Source organism: Neolamprologus multifasciatus, chromosome 11 (assembly GCF_963576455.1).
Source record: "Neolamprologus multifasciatus chromosome 11, fNeoMul1.2, whole genome shotgun sequence".
Lineage (NCBI taxonomy): Eukaryota > Metazoa > Chordata > Actinopteri > Cichliformes > Cichlidae > Neolamprologus > Neolamprologus multifasciatus.
In genome coordinates this window covers 16556419-16574210 of record NC_140449.1, presented here as the reverse complement: position 1 = coordinate 16574210, position 17792 = coordinate 16556419, and the positions used below count along the sequence as shown (strand labels likewise).

At 40.8% G+C, this 17792-nt stretch overlaps 1 protein-coding gene across 1 annotated transcript; it reads left to right on the top strand.

The window, feature by feature from the left end:
* Positions 1-15594: 15594 nt before the first annotated feature.
* LOC146508045 (chemerin-like receptor 1) lies at positions 15595-16973 on the top strand. Its single transcript, XM_085177599.1, has one exon. It carries the CDS (start codon positions 15622-15624, stop codon positions 16666-16668), a length of 1047 nt encoding a protein of 348 aa, XP_085033725.1. The 5' UTR covers positions 15595-15621; the 3' UTR covers positions 16669-16973.
* Positions 16974-17792: the final 819 nt, after the last annotated feature.

Below are 17792 nucleotides of genomic sequence, written 5' to 3'. Positions count from 1 at the left end.
AGCCCCTCTACTGTTACTCACCGCACTCAGAAAATTACGCTACTCTCTCCGGCAACCGCTCAGAGCAGATCAGCCTTATCCCTGATACACCCTTGGTGCTAGGCTATCCTTGGCTTCCTTGGCTTCAGCAACACATTCAATGAATAGTGGAATTGTAAAGTGCTTTGAGGGTCTCAAAAAGCGCTATATAAATGCAATCCAATATTATTATTATTAACCCACAGATTGACCGGGCTAGGGGGAGCATTACCAGGTGGAGCATTCATTGCCATGAACAGTGTTTGTGCTCCACCACTCCGAGTTCGGCTGTCACCAGCGCTGCGGAGCCCGTTGCCCCCCCTGATTTGTCGGCAGTTCCGCCAGAGTATCATGATTTGGCCCAGGTATTCAGCAAAGAGACGGCCTCCTTTCTCCCGCACTCCAGCCGTACGACTGTGGGATTGATCTGATCCCTGGCGTCCCCTTGCCCACTAGTCGGCTTTACAACATTTCCAAGCCTGAACGAGAATCCATGGAACATTACATCACTGATTCATTGGCGACTGGTATAACTGGACCCTCCACGTCGCCCTTGGGTGCGGAGTTCTTTTTTGTTGAAAAGAAGGATAAGACACTTCAGCCTTGCATAGATTTTTGGGGACTGAATAAAATAGAGTGGAGAATCACACAGGGTTGTCTGCAAAGAGAACTTTAGGATGCTTCCTCCCACTGTCCACTGCATCGTCCAACCACAGTGTTTGCAGGGCTGGCTCAATCGACGGCTGCCACACCAGTAAGATGTTTTCAGAAATATGCAAGCAGGAGATGGTGGATGCTATATTACTACTAATATAATACTTGTAACTCTGTAGCAGACAACAGTTTGATAAAGTGCTATGTAAAAAAAAAAAAGAAAAAAGAAACTAAAACACTAGATTCTATAGGTTTCAAAGAGATTTAGTTTATATATTTTATGTATATATATTTTATATATATATACAGTAAATGTGTACGAATGACCGGCAATAGTTCAGTCACTGAGATTATCCATGAAACTAGCTAAGTAATTCCTATATGCGTGTAGATTAAAGAAAATTATTTTACCTGGATATGATTGTCTCTGATGAGCCTAAGGTACAAAACATGCCGGCGACAACAATAAAGTTTTTCTAGCTCCTCAAGGATTAAAAATGTACAAAAAAACGGAGCGATATTTATCAGTCCATTTTAAAGTTTTCGCGCTGTGGCGTTAGTGAGCGGAAAAAACAGAAGTAAGGACGGACTCGAACAAAGGCTAGAAGGCTGTCCAATTTCACAGCGGCTCACTTCCATCCTACCCGGCCGTCGAATGATCGGAGCATCCTTCCCCTGAATTTGGACACAGCCTATAAATGGTTGGTTAGCTATCAACATTTTTGTCCGTCTGTATCTGGAAGTCCCACGGGATCTAAGTTCGGTCATTCTGGACCACCTTAGGGGGCATCTCCCATTTTGACCTTGGAATTATGTGTATATATTGAAGATATTTTGATGCAACACGCTTCTTTCCCCCCCCTTAATTGTCTTAAGAGGTTATAGAGCTGTGATGCTATATTTACTATATATATTTGCTGCTGTCTTGGCCAGATCTTACGGTGGCCCCTAGAGACAAAGCACGTACAAACTCCAAAACACTTGCAAACTCCAAAACACTTGCAAACTCCAAAACACATGCAAACTCCAAAACACTTGCAAACTCCAAAACACTTGCAAACTCCAAAACGCATGCAAACTCCAAAACACTTGCAAACTCCAAAACGCATGCAAACTCCAAAACACTTGTAAACTCCAAAACACTTGCAAACTCCAAAACACTTGCAAACTCCAAAACGCATGCAAACTCCAAAACACTTGCAAACTCCAAAACACATTGAAACTCCAAAACACATGCAAACCCCAAAGCACATGCAAATTCCAAAACACAACGGAAGTGCTCCAGGGCGCTAGGGGCAGTGTTGAGCTCGATTTGCAAAATAAACGGCAAGATTGTCTGTATGGGACGGTCTAGTCTCTGTCGCGCTTCCCAGGTTGCCTAGCAACCATGATACTAACCGCTGGAAACGTGTCATACAACTTTGTTTGACAGAAATGAAGGAAAACATATTTTGTTCATTTGTTTGTTTGTTTCTACAAGAGCTTTGTGTGATTTGATAAGTATCTGAGGTTGAGACCACAGGACAGTAAAACATGATTTTTGGGCTTCATTTCTGTACTGAACAGTCATTTAAGATTAGTTAGTAAATAACAATTAGCTAATGTTGTTCATGAGACTAAAGTCATATCACTTTGGTAATGTAAATATAATATGGCCAATATTATAGTTATTATATTAATCATTATTAGCTATTACAGCAGTAAACATGAACTCTGTGTCAAATACTGAGCCTCAGTACAGATTCAAGTTGCAGTTATTTATAGGTCTTATCACCTTAAATCTTCACTCAAAGACAAGTATCTTTGACAGTGCATATATAGGTGTATCATATATAAGAGAGAAATGTTGTTCCTTCAGTATGTTGGCATTACTAAATTTGGCTCATTGCTTACATACGTGTGTAAAAAGAAATTATATGAGCTGTGATAACTGTTTCTGATAAAATGAAGAGTAGACTGATATATTGAATATTCCTTTATTGGGTGAGAAAATCAGACCATGTCATAACTGCTTTAAGTCATACAGAATAGATATCAGAGCCTTAAACAGGCTGACTTCTGCTAAATGGGTCAAACTGGGCAGAAAGTCTACAAACACATAGCATCATTATAGAATATGATGTAACACTATAGATCAACTTACCTCAGAATATATAAAGCATATAAACAGTTACAGCAATATGATGCAACAAACACAGCACTGCTACTAATCCAAAATACTCAAAGCTTCATAGAACTGAAACAAACATTTATTTTTAGGTCCATTCTGCTGCTGATACATACTTTAGGTTTCTGAATATTAAACTTGTTGCTGCCTTTCATAGTGTTTAACTTGAAGGCCCTGAGTACTTTCTCCCACACTGCAAACACTGGAATGATAAAAATTATTTGAACATTACCTAATAAGACTGATTCAGGACAGACAATTAGTTATGTTAAACTTTCCTAGCAGTCCTTCACGAACAGGGAACAGTCTGTCTATTCTCTCCATCTGTCAGCTGCTGCTGGCTCTTCCTCCTCCTCTTCCTCACACACTGCTGAGTCCTGGTGGATCATCAGGGGTGCAAAGCCTCACAGATGATGTGCAGCAGTGGGTCCCTCAGTCTGTCCTCACTCTGGACACTTGCAGTTGCCACACATGGAAATCAAATGTGTGATAAGCTGCAGGATTCAAACACAAGTGTAACTTATAAATACATGTTCATACTTTTATTACACAATCAGAGAGAAAGAAAAAGAGAGAGAGTGCAGGACAGACAGACAGGTGACAGTCTCAGGTGTATACACTGCTACAAAACAGCACAAAAGAAGGAGGACTGTGTTATTACGAAACAAGAAGAGTTCCCAGATGGTACAGTGGACACATGTGTGACTCCTGTGATTAAAGCATCTTTCTTTCAGCTTAACGAGTGAACCGTCAGCTCGTTCAAACACACGTTAAACTCCATTTGGCTCGACACCACCGAACAGAGGCAGCAATATAACATAGCTAACATTAACAGTGCAGTGAAACCTGCTTGTTCCGTGATATTCAGGACTGCAAACCGAGCAGCATCACTGACTTTCAGCCTGTTGTGTTTGTGGATATATGACTGACTTTAATTATCCATAAAATCATCACATTCTCTGTAAGATTAAAGTCAACTATTGAACGGCGTATATTTTGGAGTAAAGGCTTTAAAACCAAGTTAGTACAAACATCGCTAATGTCACATAACTTTCCCGACATGTGGCCAACAGTAATGTTTTAATGTTCTTCATTATAAAAAACATTTGCGCATAAATAAGTGACATAATATTCAGTACTTACTTCTGAAAGTTTACTCTTCGGCGGCTCCGCTTCCGCCGTTTTTTTCGGCAAAATTATCCACACCACAGCCGCACTATGAAATCTGGGATATGTTGGGCCATGAAGGCTACAGCGACCCATCCTTAAAATTCAGGGAAATTAAGGACGCATTTGAGGGCCGCATTTCGAGCAGCCTTTGAATTGGGACAGCCTTCGTCGTGTCGCTGTGACGTAATCGGCCTTAAAATGAGGCCTTTAAGGCTGCAGACCCCAAATCCGGTCATTGGTACAGCCTGGCTTGTGTAGTTAATAGGTAACAAAAGCTCAACACTGCCCCTAGCGTCCTGGAGCACTTCCGTTGTGTTTTGGAATTTGCATGTGCTTTGGAGTTTGCAAGTGTTTTGGAGTTTGCATGTGTTTTGGAGTTTGCATGTGTTTTGGAGTTTGCAAGTGTTTTGGAGTTTGCATGTGTTTTGGAGTTTGCATGTGTTTTGGAGTTTGCAAGTGTTTTGGAGTTTGCAAGTTTTTTTTTGGAGTTTGCATGTGTTTTGGAGTTTGCAAGTGTTTTGGAGTTTGCATGTGTTTTGGAGTTTGCATGTGTTTTGGAGTTTGCAAGTGTTTTGGAGTTTGCATGTGCTTTGGAGTTTGCAAGTGTTTTGGAGTTTGCATGTGTTTTGGAGTTTGCAAGTGTTTTGGAGTTTGCAAGTGTTTTGGAGTTTGCAAGTGTTTTGGAGTTTGCAAGTGTTTTGGAGTTTGCAAGTGTTTTGGAGTTTGCAAGTGATTTGGAGTTTGCATGTGTTTTGGAGTTTGCATGTGTTTTGGAGTTTGCAAGTGTTTTGGAGTTTGTACGTGCTTTGTCTCTAGGGGCCACCGTAAAGATCTGTCTTAAAATGACATAACATATGTATGCAGTAAACAAACCCTGCAGCGCCTCCTGCAGGTGGTGTGCCTACAGAAGGGCAGGACCCTTGGGCTAATGCCCGTGCTTTCCAGTAATCCTATCCTGGGCAGGGTACACAGATCCTATGTTCTTTTGTCTTTTTATATATGTTTTTTTCATTTTCTTTCTCCTCAGTCCTGTCTGAATACAATTCAAAACTGTGTTGTACTGCTGTTGTGAGAAATAGTTTACATGTCTGATAATAAGCTCACACAGAAAGAAGTGCAGCCTCCATGGTGAATGGGATTAATGAAACTGGAGAGAACATGCCACATCACAGGGATCTTAAATAATAAAACAAACAAACAAACAAACAAACCCAATCATTTAGTGATTCATTTAGAAAGTTTCCTCTGCTAGCCCTCAGGAATTGTGTAGAGATGATAACACATCTGCAGAAATGACAGTGAAAGAAAACAAAAATTTCTTTCAGCACATGCATAAAAAAATGTGTTTACTGTCTGTAGTTTCAGTTTTGAAACTAACAAGTGTTGAGTCCATAAGTCAAATGCAGACTAATAACAAATGCAGATTTGTAAGACAATTTCTGCAGCACTAACGGCAAAACCAAATGATCAGTATCTCCAAAAGTTGATTCTGTTCATCTGGACGTAGCGTTTTCTGGGAGAAACGTTTCGTCACTCATCCAAGTGACTTCTTCAGTCTCAGCTGACTGCAGGTTTCCCCAATCTTATAAAACAGTACATTTGCATAATGACTGAAACCAGCCCACTGAAGGAATAATGGGCTGTGAGGTCAGTTCCTTAATCATAATTATGCAAATTATCATGACCATTGATCAACAACCACTGACCAAAACCCACTGATCAAAGACCACTGATCAATGGCCATGAGTACCATTCACAGAGAGTTGGGGAATTGCTGCAATCACAGCATTGTAAGATGGCGAAAGATGTACCCTTAGGCCCCCCTCCTCGATTCAGAGATGGTCTTTCCCTTTTTTTCAACTGAGATCTTTTAATATTTTAATGGCTGCTGCAGGGAATTGTTCTGTGATCATTTTGCTTGATCTCAGTGTAGCCTTTGATACCATTGACCACAAAATTCTACTTAACAGGCTTGAGGTTTTGGCTGGTATATCTGGCTGTGCCTTGAACTGGTTTTCTTCCTACTTATCAGATAGGACCTTCTCTGTTAGGACTAACAAATTCACCTCTAACACTGCCTCCCTAACCTGTGGGGTTCTGTAGGGTTCAGTTTTGGGTCCATAATTATTTTTCTTTCTATATGCTTCCTTTAGCCGGTATTATTCGATCTTTTAGTGACATTTCTTATCATTTCTATGCCGATAACAATCAGCTGCATATGTCCTTTAAGCCTCATCAGCTGGATAGGCTGTCCAGCCTAATCCATTGCTTAACTTTCTGATTGGCTTTCTAGAAAATACCTGTCATGGTTTGCCATTTGGAGAAGGGACCGAAATCCTGGAATAGTGCTTTTATTTACAGTGAAGTAAATTTAACACACAATAAATCTCCAGTGCGCTCCCTCAACTCCTGTGTCGTGCCTTCTCCCAAGTGTCTGTACTCCTTGCTCTCTGCTCCCGTGTCTCCGCACACCCTGTGCATGCTGCAGTCCTGTGGTCCGCTCTCCTCCTGACGAAAAACAACAGACGCAGCTGTCAGGACACCAAACTCCAGCAGGCATACACTTAACACTAGAACCACTAACATGGAGTCTAACTCAACAATCCCCTGCCCTTAGGAGCTTCCTCATGCTCTTAAATAGCTCCCCCAATGAGCTTGGCATGGTCTTCAGGTGTGGCCAGCCCCCCTAGCAGGGCCACACCCACCAGGCCTGAAGGTGCCTGTCAGAATACCACTGCACACACACATACCTGCCTATACATACAAACGTGGACACACACAGCAGCACAATGCAGCGAAAACACATAATAATAATTGAGTCCACGTGTCACAAATAAGAATGCTGTGGGCTCAAGAGCAGACTCAATTGCTCGATCTATGTACACGCACACACATACATATACACTGATATGCACACACTCATCCCCCCTCCCTTTCCAAACGCCTTCAATGCTTGTTCCCTCCTGGGAACACGGCGGGTCTGAGCCCGCGCTGGAATGGTAGCGCTGGGCAGGATGGCTGCTGTGTTTGCTTTGGATTACTCCTCACCCCCCACCCGACCCTGTGGCTTGTCACGTGCTCCATAATGTTGTGCTGTGGACATTTATGTGCTTTTTTGTGCAGAGGAGTTTTTTGTTTCCTGTTCTCATGCTGTCCTCCCAGGAGCCCAGCATGAGTAGAGGTCTCTTTTTTTCCTCTTGTACTTTCCCATTGTAGTGTATATTTCAGTGTTTTTTTTTCTGTAACGCTACCGATCTCTGACCTGTATCCCCATGTGATGTCTGTGTTGTGTGTGTAAGGTCGGGGGGGAGGGGAGGGGGTCCTATTTCACTGCAGGGCAACCTGCACGTGGCGAATAAAGCCTTGATTGATTGATTGATTGATTGATTGATTTTATTGAAGGGAAAAAGTACTTAAACAAGGCTGGGTCTAACAGAAACTATACGCAGGAACTGAGGGAGACCGGAGGATGGAGAAACGGACATGGAACACTAGGAGAACACGGGCGGGAACTTCTGCAAACACAGCAGATCTGGGAGGTTTTACTGATCTGGGAAACAATTAAAGGGCTGAGGTTCTAGTGGAGAGTCTTGTTCTTACTTGGAAACACCAGCTATTAGGCAGAGGAGGGGTTGCCGTGGGAGCGTCCCAGGGATAGCTGAGAATGCGGGGAAGCTGGTCCAGGTTCCAGGGTGTTCAGGGGAGAGAGATCCATCATTAAAGCATGGGCAGGAGGGCAGGCTGAGGAGATGGTGAGTATGTAGTCCTAGGGTTCTAGGCAGACTGGAGAATGGGGTGAAAACAGAACCAGCGCTGCTGATGACCACGACGGGTGATGTATCTGGAGAACACTGGAGACAGAGAACACATTAATCCAAGATCCAGGCAGACGGATGCCAAACACAGTGGAGGCCAAGTTTACCACTAGTGGTAGCAGGACGAACTGGCGAGGAGTGGCAGGCAGCGCTGGCTTAAAAACCCTCCAGATGGAGGCCCAGAAATTGGAAGCAGGTTATTAGCTGGCCAACTCAACCCCAGGGAATGGGCAACAGGAACCTGGACCACACCCGACCAGACACTCCCACGGCATATGACACCACACTGCTCAAGGACCCTTCATGTTTTCAAAATGTTAATACTATGTATAAAGAAACAGGCAGTAGATTTATTCAACTTAAGATAATCCATAGCTGGCATCGAACACCGCAACAATTGTATAAATGGAACCTGGCCTCTACGGACGAATGTTGGAGATGTGATGGTCAAAATGCTTCGATTTTACATATCTTATGGAGCTGTTCGGCACTTGCCGAATTGGTGGGAAAATATAATGGAGGTAATTTTCAGTGTTTTAAAAAGGAGATTTGGCATCTCACCAAAACTGTCCATACTTGGTATAACCACAGAACGTTCTGATGGAGATTTTTCCAGTTATACAAAAAGATGGATTATTCTGGCTCTTACTACGGCCAAACGGGTCCTGCTAAGACATTGGCGGAAAAAGAACCCCCCTCCCTATGAAGAGTGGCTAAAGACAATGGCTAAGTTGGCGTCTTACGAAAAAGTGACTCATGGTTTATTAGACAAATTGCATCAATATGATTGTATTTGGTCCCCCTTTACAAGCTGGCTTTCTGTAACTTGAAGAACAGAGGAGTAATGACAGAGTGGTGGTGTGGGGATTGGTGTGCGAAGAAAGAATAGGATAACTTCCCTTTGTTTTGGTTTTTGTTTTGGGTTTTGTTTTGGGGGTTTTTTTTGTTGTTGTGTTTTGTTTTTTGTTTTGTTTTGTTTTTGTTTTTGTTTTGTTGTTTTTGTTTGTTTGTTTTTTAAACTATTTATTTATGTAGTTATCCTTAAGTTCTGTTATTGAAGTTTAAAATGAAATAAATAAAAATTGTTGATGAAAAAAAAATTAAAAATACCTGTTTTTAAAGTATCTTCATGACTTAGTGTTTTTGTACATGCATTGTAAACAATCCCATCCGTGTTGGCCACTAAAAATATGTTTATCCTCCTAAGACCCAGCAATAAATTTTTGTCTTATCTCAGGGACATACGTCTGAAACTATCAAGCAGCATTTATGCAATCTATATGAGTAATGCTGTACTGTCAATGGGTCATCCTGGGCTTTCTATTTATGCCACATTTGTGGGGGTGTGGGCAAACAGACCACATGGACTTTCTTTTCAAAATGATGGGGATTGTAACTTCTATATTTTATGGCCACAACGTAGGTTAAGTGATACTTTTTTGCAGCTGTATATGATTATATCGCTGAAACTGTCTTTATCAATTCAATTTCAAATACACTGAAACTGAAACTGCTTATTTATGTAGTATAAAAGATGAAGGACAGTGCTGCCCACAGTCAAACAGGTGGTTGTTTAATTACATCACAAGGAAAACAAGAAAGCAGAGCACAAAAACCAGAGGAAGGGTCTCATTTATGAAGATAGCATGAACACCATACAGAAACTGGATTTAAATTGTTCTTTAGCATGAGACACGAAAACAGGAAAAAGCTGCCCACAACCATCAAACCAAATTACCTTTATGTCTCTGATTAGGGCAGAAATAATAAAGCCTGTTTGAGATAAGGCCGCCACAAAAAACAAAAAGCCGCCATAGAGGGAATGACAGACCACACTTCTTGTGGCAGCCTGAGCCCCCAGGACAATCCTGGGCAAAGGCCCACACACAGCTGCTATAGCCAGGCAACTTTGCAAGCAGACAGTTCAGTGAGCTGTCTGAAGCAATTCACCGCAAACAAATGCTGTGGGCAACTCCTGTGAGCAAAACACTATAAGTGAATACCACTGATAGAGCCCTAAAAAATAATCATGATATTCGGAAATCATATATTATATATTTTATTGGGTTCACTACTTATTTTGGAAAGTAAAAACCACAGTGATTTTGAGGTTATTAAAATGTGTTCAAGCTTGGCAAGTTACTTATATATCTCATAAATCATAACACACCACTATCATTTTTACTTACTTGTAATCAGATTGAAACCAAAAATTGTGGAATTACATACCACTAACAGTTACTTTATTTTACACTCCCCTGATAACAGCAGACACACTGTCACACACCAGTAAGCCAAGAATAGTGACAAAGGTTTAATGGAAGACAAAAACATTTATGCAGAGAAGGCAGTAAACAACCTGCCAACCAGCTGAAATTACTTCACACAGCTTAAGAAAAAACTTAATAAAGAAGACAGCATTTGTGCAAAGATCATATCATTGTGCCACTGAAGCTGGTCAGACTGTACCCAACTCACATTATGAGCAATGTTTTTAAGTGTCCTGTACTTTCAAATGCAACATTTTATCAGCTTAACAATATCAGCAAGCAAACAACTGTTATGCCATTTGTCATATAGTGCAAGTCAAAGATCCAGCTGCTGCATTTCCCAGGGAGAGAAAAGTGCAAGATAACTTCACCCAAAAATGGAGAAAGATGTAAGAAAGACAGGAAAAAAGAGGTTATATTGAAAGATAAGAACTCCTCAGTGACATGTGATAAAGTGGAAACTTAAGGTTTACCCAAGTCCTCATTTTAAAATCATATTAGATCTGTATATGGTGTTATGTTTTTCTTTCATATTGTGAAACGCCTTGCAATACAAATTGAGGTGTATACTGCGTGCTCTTCAAAGTTTTCATGAAACTACTCAGCAGTTGTGGCAATTCTGAGCAAAATAAACAGGTTTGTGTGGATTACAATGTGAATTTAAAGCAAAGCAGTGTGTTGGGCTGCTGTATTCATGTTTAGTTTTATGTTACATCATGTGTAGCAGTGATTAAACTGATGATGCGTAGATTAATTAATTTAATTTAATCTACATACTGTGTAGTATAAACAGTATGCTGTCCGTCTAGCTATTGGAATAAGCCTGGGTAGATTAGGAAATATTGAATAACATCTTGCTGAATTCAGTAGCGTAAATCCACAAAGAGCACTAAATCTCACAGCAACAGCAGCAGGTCAGCTGATCACAACCTACACACAAAGAAAATCTATTAGAACGCACAAAAGAAATATTTTGATTATAGTATTTTTTCGCTACATCGAGCCACTACAACTGATCTTCCTTCACCAAATCTTCTCCTGAGAAATCTCACTTTAACCCTTGATTATACTCATTTTTCTGTTTAGGTGTGGAAAAAAACTTTGCATTCTCATGTACTATGTATTTTTTATCATATTAATATAGTAAACAGGTTCAGTTACTTTGCACATAAAAGCTGGAAGAAATGTATGCAGTATATGTAAAATCTGTACTTCTACTTAAGGTAAAGAACGCTTATTCTTTGTGCACCTCTGGCACTGACTGAAAAATTACAACTTGTCTTAATGAGTTGTGAGATTTAGATGAGACGTGCACCAAAACAATAACAAATGTCTGTAGCAGTGAACCATGTAAGAAACTATAGCAGTTTTCACGAGGGAAACAGAAAAACTTTAGACCCCATCAGCGCACGGACGTCAGAGGAATTTTCCATAGATGCGCTATTTTCTGGAGAACTGATTAGCTAGTGGGCGGTGATTTCATAGCTATTCATCATTTAACTTGAACATACACTGCCCCGGAGGAAGTTAGATTCCCAGCAAAAGTGGTCAGTGGTAATGTAAGAAGTGAATGGCTTTATAATGCTCAGCAGTGCGGGCTTCTGATCATCAAGACGGAGCACTGAATAGTTAATTAACAGACGGAAGATGAAGACATCAGGTATCTCGGGCTGCTGAGGTAAATAAATTTCAATCACTTAAGTTAAAAAAAGCTATTGAGCTTTGAAAGAAGGGCATATCACACAAACGCAACTTGCCTGATTACAGAAGCAATTTACTGCAAATTGTGTTAGAATTAATTCTGAAGAAGCAAAACTTATTTTGTGTCTCTTGCGTTTGTGATAGTTGCTGTTATGAGTGTTCATTTATGTTTTATGCTTTAAGAAGTAGTGCGTAATTGACGTGCGTGGATGGCTCAAAGCTGTGAGCGCACAGTCTTATCTTTGGCTCTTATCCGTAGACCTTCCTCACCCTGTATTTTAGATAAGACCCTACATATTTATGAAACTTAATAATTAGAGATGGACCGATCCGATATTACTATCGGTATCGGTCCGATACTGACCCAAATTACTGGATCGGATATCGGCGAGACATAAAAAATGTAATCCGATCCATTAAATATCAAAAAAGCACCTCACAAAACTTGCTACACGGCGTAACTAGGCTCGTAACCATAGCACGTTGCAGCAGTATGCATCACGTGATAGAGGGCTGTCAAACCAGCATTTCATCTCCCCCAGAGAGAAGTAAAGCAAGTGTGTAAGTTCTTCTCTGAATGTTTGTAAAGCATTCCCACGTTAAGCTTAACAACCTATATATGGAGCGACTCTCTCTCTCTCTCCTGTTGCTACTTCAATCATGAAACTGCTTAATGATCAGCTGATCGGCTTTTCTGTCGTGAGTCTGTCTCTCTTCTTTGTTTTTGGCCCACTTCTCACCAGAAAGAGGAAACCAGCGGCTGAACAACAGCAGCACTATTAACCTTGATAAGCTGTTGTTAGAATTTATTTAATATTACTTTCTACACCAGGATCGTTTTCCACATAGCTGAAGGCTGGTAACTGTGCAGGGGCGGATCTAGCAAAGTTTAGCCAGGGGGGGCAATAGGGCATGAACAAGGAAAAGGGGGCACAAAGACATACTTTTTTTTCTTATTCTCATTTAAAATGTCGAGCTTTTAATATAGAATATATAGAAGTCCATTACTGTATATAGTAACTGTTAAGTCTAATATACCCTAGTAAGCTATAGTACTTTTTCCTTTGGGAAGGTACCATCTGTGAATTCTGCAATTCTGTTGAAGAAAGATGTTGAATCTATTTAATTATTCTTGAAAAATAATTTATAGTGTATTTTTTACATACAGGTATAACAGAATAGCTTTAGTGTTGTTATTTATTTAAACTTGAGTATAAACTTATACAAAATGCAGCAAGATATTAAAAAAACGTTTTATTGATTAAAAAACACACTATATTGGATTCATATCGGTATCGGCAGATATCCAAATGTATGATATCGGTATCGGTATCGGACATAAAAAAGTGGTATCGTGCCATCTCTATTAATAATACAGGTATTTCTCTGAAACAGGACAGAATATAATTGAATTTGGAGCATCAGAGGGACAGGAAGAATCCCGATACACGACACATACAAAGTTGTGGTTGCTTCACAGACCGCCAATTTTCTTTTTTAGAGTGACCAGAGGGTTTAGAGTCGTGCTTTTAGTCATATTTCCATGCAGCGATTAGAACAAAATGAAAGCACCTCTCCATTTTTTTCTCGGCAGTGTGCGCACACAGAGTGAATTTCATTGACTTTTTAAATTCTTTCGGGTTTCCACTCCCAACACTGTTTTTTTTTTGTTTTTTTTGTTTTTTTTTTTGGGGGGGGGGGGGGGGGGTTCAAAGCTGTTTCACTGTAAAATGAATATTAAAATGTCAGAGACTGGGCCCTACATAAATGCTCCGTTTGGAGCTCAAGCCCGGGACGTCTGCACCTATAAGCTGTCATAGTTAATTTGTCGGACAGTGTCGGACAAACTGCATTTAACGATGCGCAAAAACTCCAGCATCTGTGGTAGTGATGTGCAATACCACCGATTTCCTTTATGATCTAAAAAAATCTGAAGTAAAATTCAGTCTGCTATCGGCGATACTGACCCGATACTGATACTTTGTACAAAAACGTAATGTGTTTGGAAAATCAAAATCAAAAGTATTATATTTCAAACTATACCTTCATAATAAATACAAGACATCTGAGTATTTGGTCTTATTGTTTAATTATGAGGAATATATAAAAGAAATGAATTGATTTCCAGTTAACCTTGTCATAAGTTCATCATCATATGTGTTATGATTTACTTTTGTTTGTGTTTGAAAAGGTGTATTTGAAAATTGTCCATTCAGACTCAATGTCCCCAGTCTCCTCCGTAATGCTCTTACAGCTCTGTCAGAAGTGGGAGTTGAAAGCTCACAGACCGGGGTCTCTGTCAGCCATTCCCAATGCATTCTCACTCTATTTTCAGGGATACCAGGTCTTTCCAGCATCCTCCCCAGCCACTTGATTTAACTCACCACCAGGTGGTTATCTGTTGACAGCTCAGCACCTCCACACCTGAGTGTCCAGAACATACGGCTGCAAATCTGATGACACGATTACAAAGTCAATCATCGACCTGTGGCCTAGAGTGTCCTGGTGCCATGTGCACTTATTGACACCCTTATGTTCGAACATGGTGTTTGTTATAGGTAACCTGTGGTTTGCACAGAAGTCCAGTAACAGAACACCACACGAGTTAAATTCTTGCAATCCGTTCCTCCCAATCGCACCCCGTCATGGGACTCCAAGAAGGCCGGGTCATTTGGGCTATAAGCGCAGACAACAATCAGGATCCATTCCCAGACCTGAAGGTGCAGGGTACAAACCCTCTCTTCCACTTGGAAAAACCCCAATGTATGGTAGCAAGCCGAGCAGATACGAGGATAACCACCCCAGTCTGTCGCCTCTCATTAAGGGCAACTCCAGACTGAGACAAAGTCCAGCCCCTCTCTAGGAGACTGGTTCCAGAGCCCATGCCGTGCGTTGAAGTGGGCTTGACTATAGAGCCGGTACCTCTCAACTTCGCACACCAACTCAGTGGGATTAAGGCTCCTTCCCCACCAGAGAGTTGACACTCCATGTCCCAATTGTTAGTCTTGGTAGCTGGGGTTCAGTCCACCAGGGTGTACACCTCTGGCCACTGTCGAGCACACACTGCACCTGACCCCCAGAAAGACATCTATTTGATGAAATGTATTCCCTTATGAACTGTAATCCATTATCGTAAATTTAAATGTTACTAGGAAACGATCTGACAAAAGGAGGGTTTAAAGAAGTTACAGTTACAGTTAAATGTTAAGTTTCTATGTCATATGTCAGAAAAGGATCCAGAGTGATGTTAAAGCGGTGGGTGAGTTCTTTTACATTTTGAGAGAAGCCAATTGGGTCTAATAATAGATTAAATGCCAGGCTGAAGCTGTCATTTTCAATATTTACATGAATGAATAAAGCACATGAAGTTGACAGCATAAAATAAGGCATTATCTAAAAGGTTTTCATCAAATGGCTTACACAGATAAACTACAGAATAGCACCACTAGGCGTTGTATCAGGAAGTGATACTGTACTGCAGAGAGAGCCAACAGATGAGAGAGTACATTAGATAACTTTTACTGATTTTAATTGTTTACATCAACTGAATTGAAATCATCGCTGCTCTTCTTGAGGTTCTTTTGGGCTCATCAGTATTGTAATCTACATCCACTTTAGTACCTCAATCTAAACACAACATTATTTGTGTTGTTTTAGCAAAATATGTTTTAAGTGCTCATATCAACAGGATTCATTTTCTTTGTAATTTCCATTTGACATCTAGTTGTGATGTAAGAGTAATTAAATTGAGTATAAAAACTAAAACTGACTTTGACATACATTAATACTGTTCTTTCTTTATGTTAATACCGCAGGTCTCAAGAAAATGATGGAGATGACCAACAGTAACTCAACCAGCAACTCTTGCATTCACATCAGTACAACTACTCCTGAGATTCGAAAGTCTCTCATCACTGTGTCTATCATTTTTCACTTCCTGATATTTCTCCTTGGTGTGCTCGGGAATGGACTGGTTATCTGGGTGACTGGGCTAAAGATGAAGAAAACAGTAAACACAGTTTGGTACCTCAACCTTGCTGTGGCCGACTTCATCTTTGTAGCATTTCTACCCCTCAATGTAATAAACCTTGCTTTAGACTTCCACTGGCCTTTTGGCAACTTCATGTGCAAGCTCAACACCATGGTACTTATTCTGAACATGTTTGCCAGTGTCTACATTCTGGTGGTGATTAGTGCAGACAGATGTGTGTCTGTGGTGTGGCCTGTCTGGGCTCAGAACAACCGAAATGTACGTAAGGCCTTGTTTGTGACTCTGGGTGTTTGGGGGGTGGCTTTGATGATTGGCTTTCCATATTCCATCATCATGGACACAGAGCAAGCGTGTGAGAATGAAAACAAAACTCTCTGCTTAAACAGCTACGCTATTTCTGATGACTATAATGCAGAATCTCCCAATATACTGCGACAATTTCGTTATCCACCGATTATCATCGCCCGCTTCCTTGTGCTTTTTGCAGTCCCATTCTCTATCATTGTCTCTTGTAACGCTGTAATAATCCATCATCTTAGAAGAAACCACACACTGGCAAGGAAATCAGGTCGCCCCTTTAAGATCATTGTTGCCATTATCATCACATTTTTTCTGTGCTGGTCTCCCATTTATATTATGGATCTAATTGTGCTGGCGAAAGAAATGGATACTTCAAGTGGTGTCATTGGGATCCCTTTGGCCACCAATTTGGCCTTTCTCAACAGCTGCCTGAATCCACTGCTGTATGTGTTTGTAGGCAAAGATTTTAAGAAAGAAGTCTGCAAATCCATTCTAGCTGCAATGGAGACTGCCTTCCAGGAAGAGGAGAAACGCTCTCAGAGTTATACTAAGTCAGTTAGCACAAACACATTTCAGCTTTGAAAACTGATGTGTAAGGCTGTTAATGACACAAAGAACCATAAGGAAACAATATTACTTCAGAGAAAATCTTTCTAGACCTGTGTTGTTTGAAATATATGAAAAGGTTTAATAAATATTTATACCCATTTCACTGCTCTTATAATGTTAATTTAATGGAAATGGCTAATGTCGTTTGTTTCTTAAGTCATACATTAAGTTTGCATTAAGTTTGTACCATTACAGAGCTGAAAGTGATTGTAAAATGCCACTTCCTGGAAAAAAAGAGCGAGTCAGTAATTTCAAAATAAGTATTACATATGTTTCTGTTTCCTGTTCATTTTACTGGTTCTTTTAACCTTTAACAAGTATGATTTGGTTAAGTAGAAAGTGACACTTTAAACACTATCAGTGAGTATAACCTTTTTGGTCTGTATGTGTCACACAGTGGAAATTTGTGTTTTTATGTTTTATCAATCGGTGTATTGGTACATAGTGTTTTTATTTGCATGATTTTATTGTGATATTTATATTGCACGTTTGTTTATTCATATTTATATTGCAGGTTTTATCCTCATATTTATATTATGTGTGTTAATGTTGTTGTACCATATTCCTTTAATCCACTGTGGACTAAACAGACAATTGTAGGCACCTGTGAGGTGGGGGCGTTCCCCAAGGTGACCTATCAGCCGCCAGATTGACCTGTTAAGGGGATAGTGAGCGCAGAGACAACAGGAGCGACGCACGAAAGGTGAGCAGAAGAAAAAGGAACGCGTGTAAGCTCGCACGTGTCTTGAAGGAACTGCTGCCTGACTGTGGGGTGCCGCGAGTCGTTCGGCGATCCAGTCCCAACGGCAAAAACAGCAACAGCGGGTGGCGATGGCCGCAATTCACAACGGGGCAGGGATGCCCCTCTGCCTGCATCTGACGGCGAGACGAGGGAGGCCGTGTTCAGGTGTGGAGTGGGGCGGGACTGTGCGGCGACGCGCTGTCAGGAGGAGACAGGTCTGCGACAGGAGCCCCCTCCTTGTTCTTCTGGCCTGCGTGGTTTCCATCCCGGAAAAGAAATTCCTCTCCTATTTCAGATAAGGACCATTCGCCCATGTGTGGCTGGACTGTGGGATTATGGGACTGTGGGAGGGTAA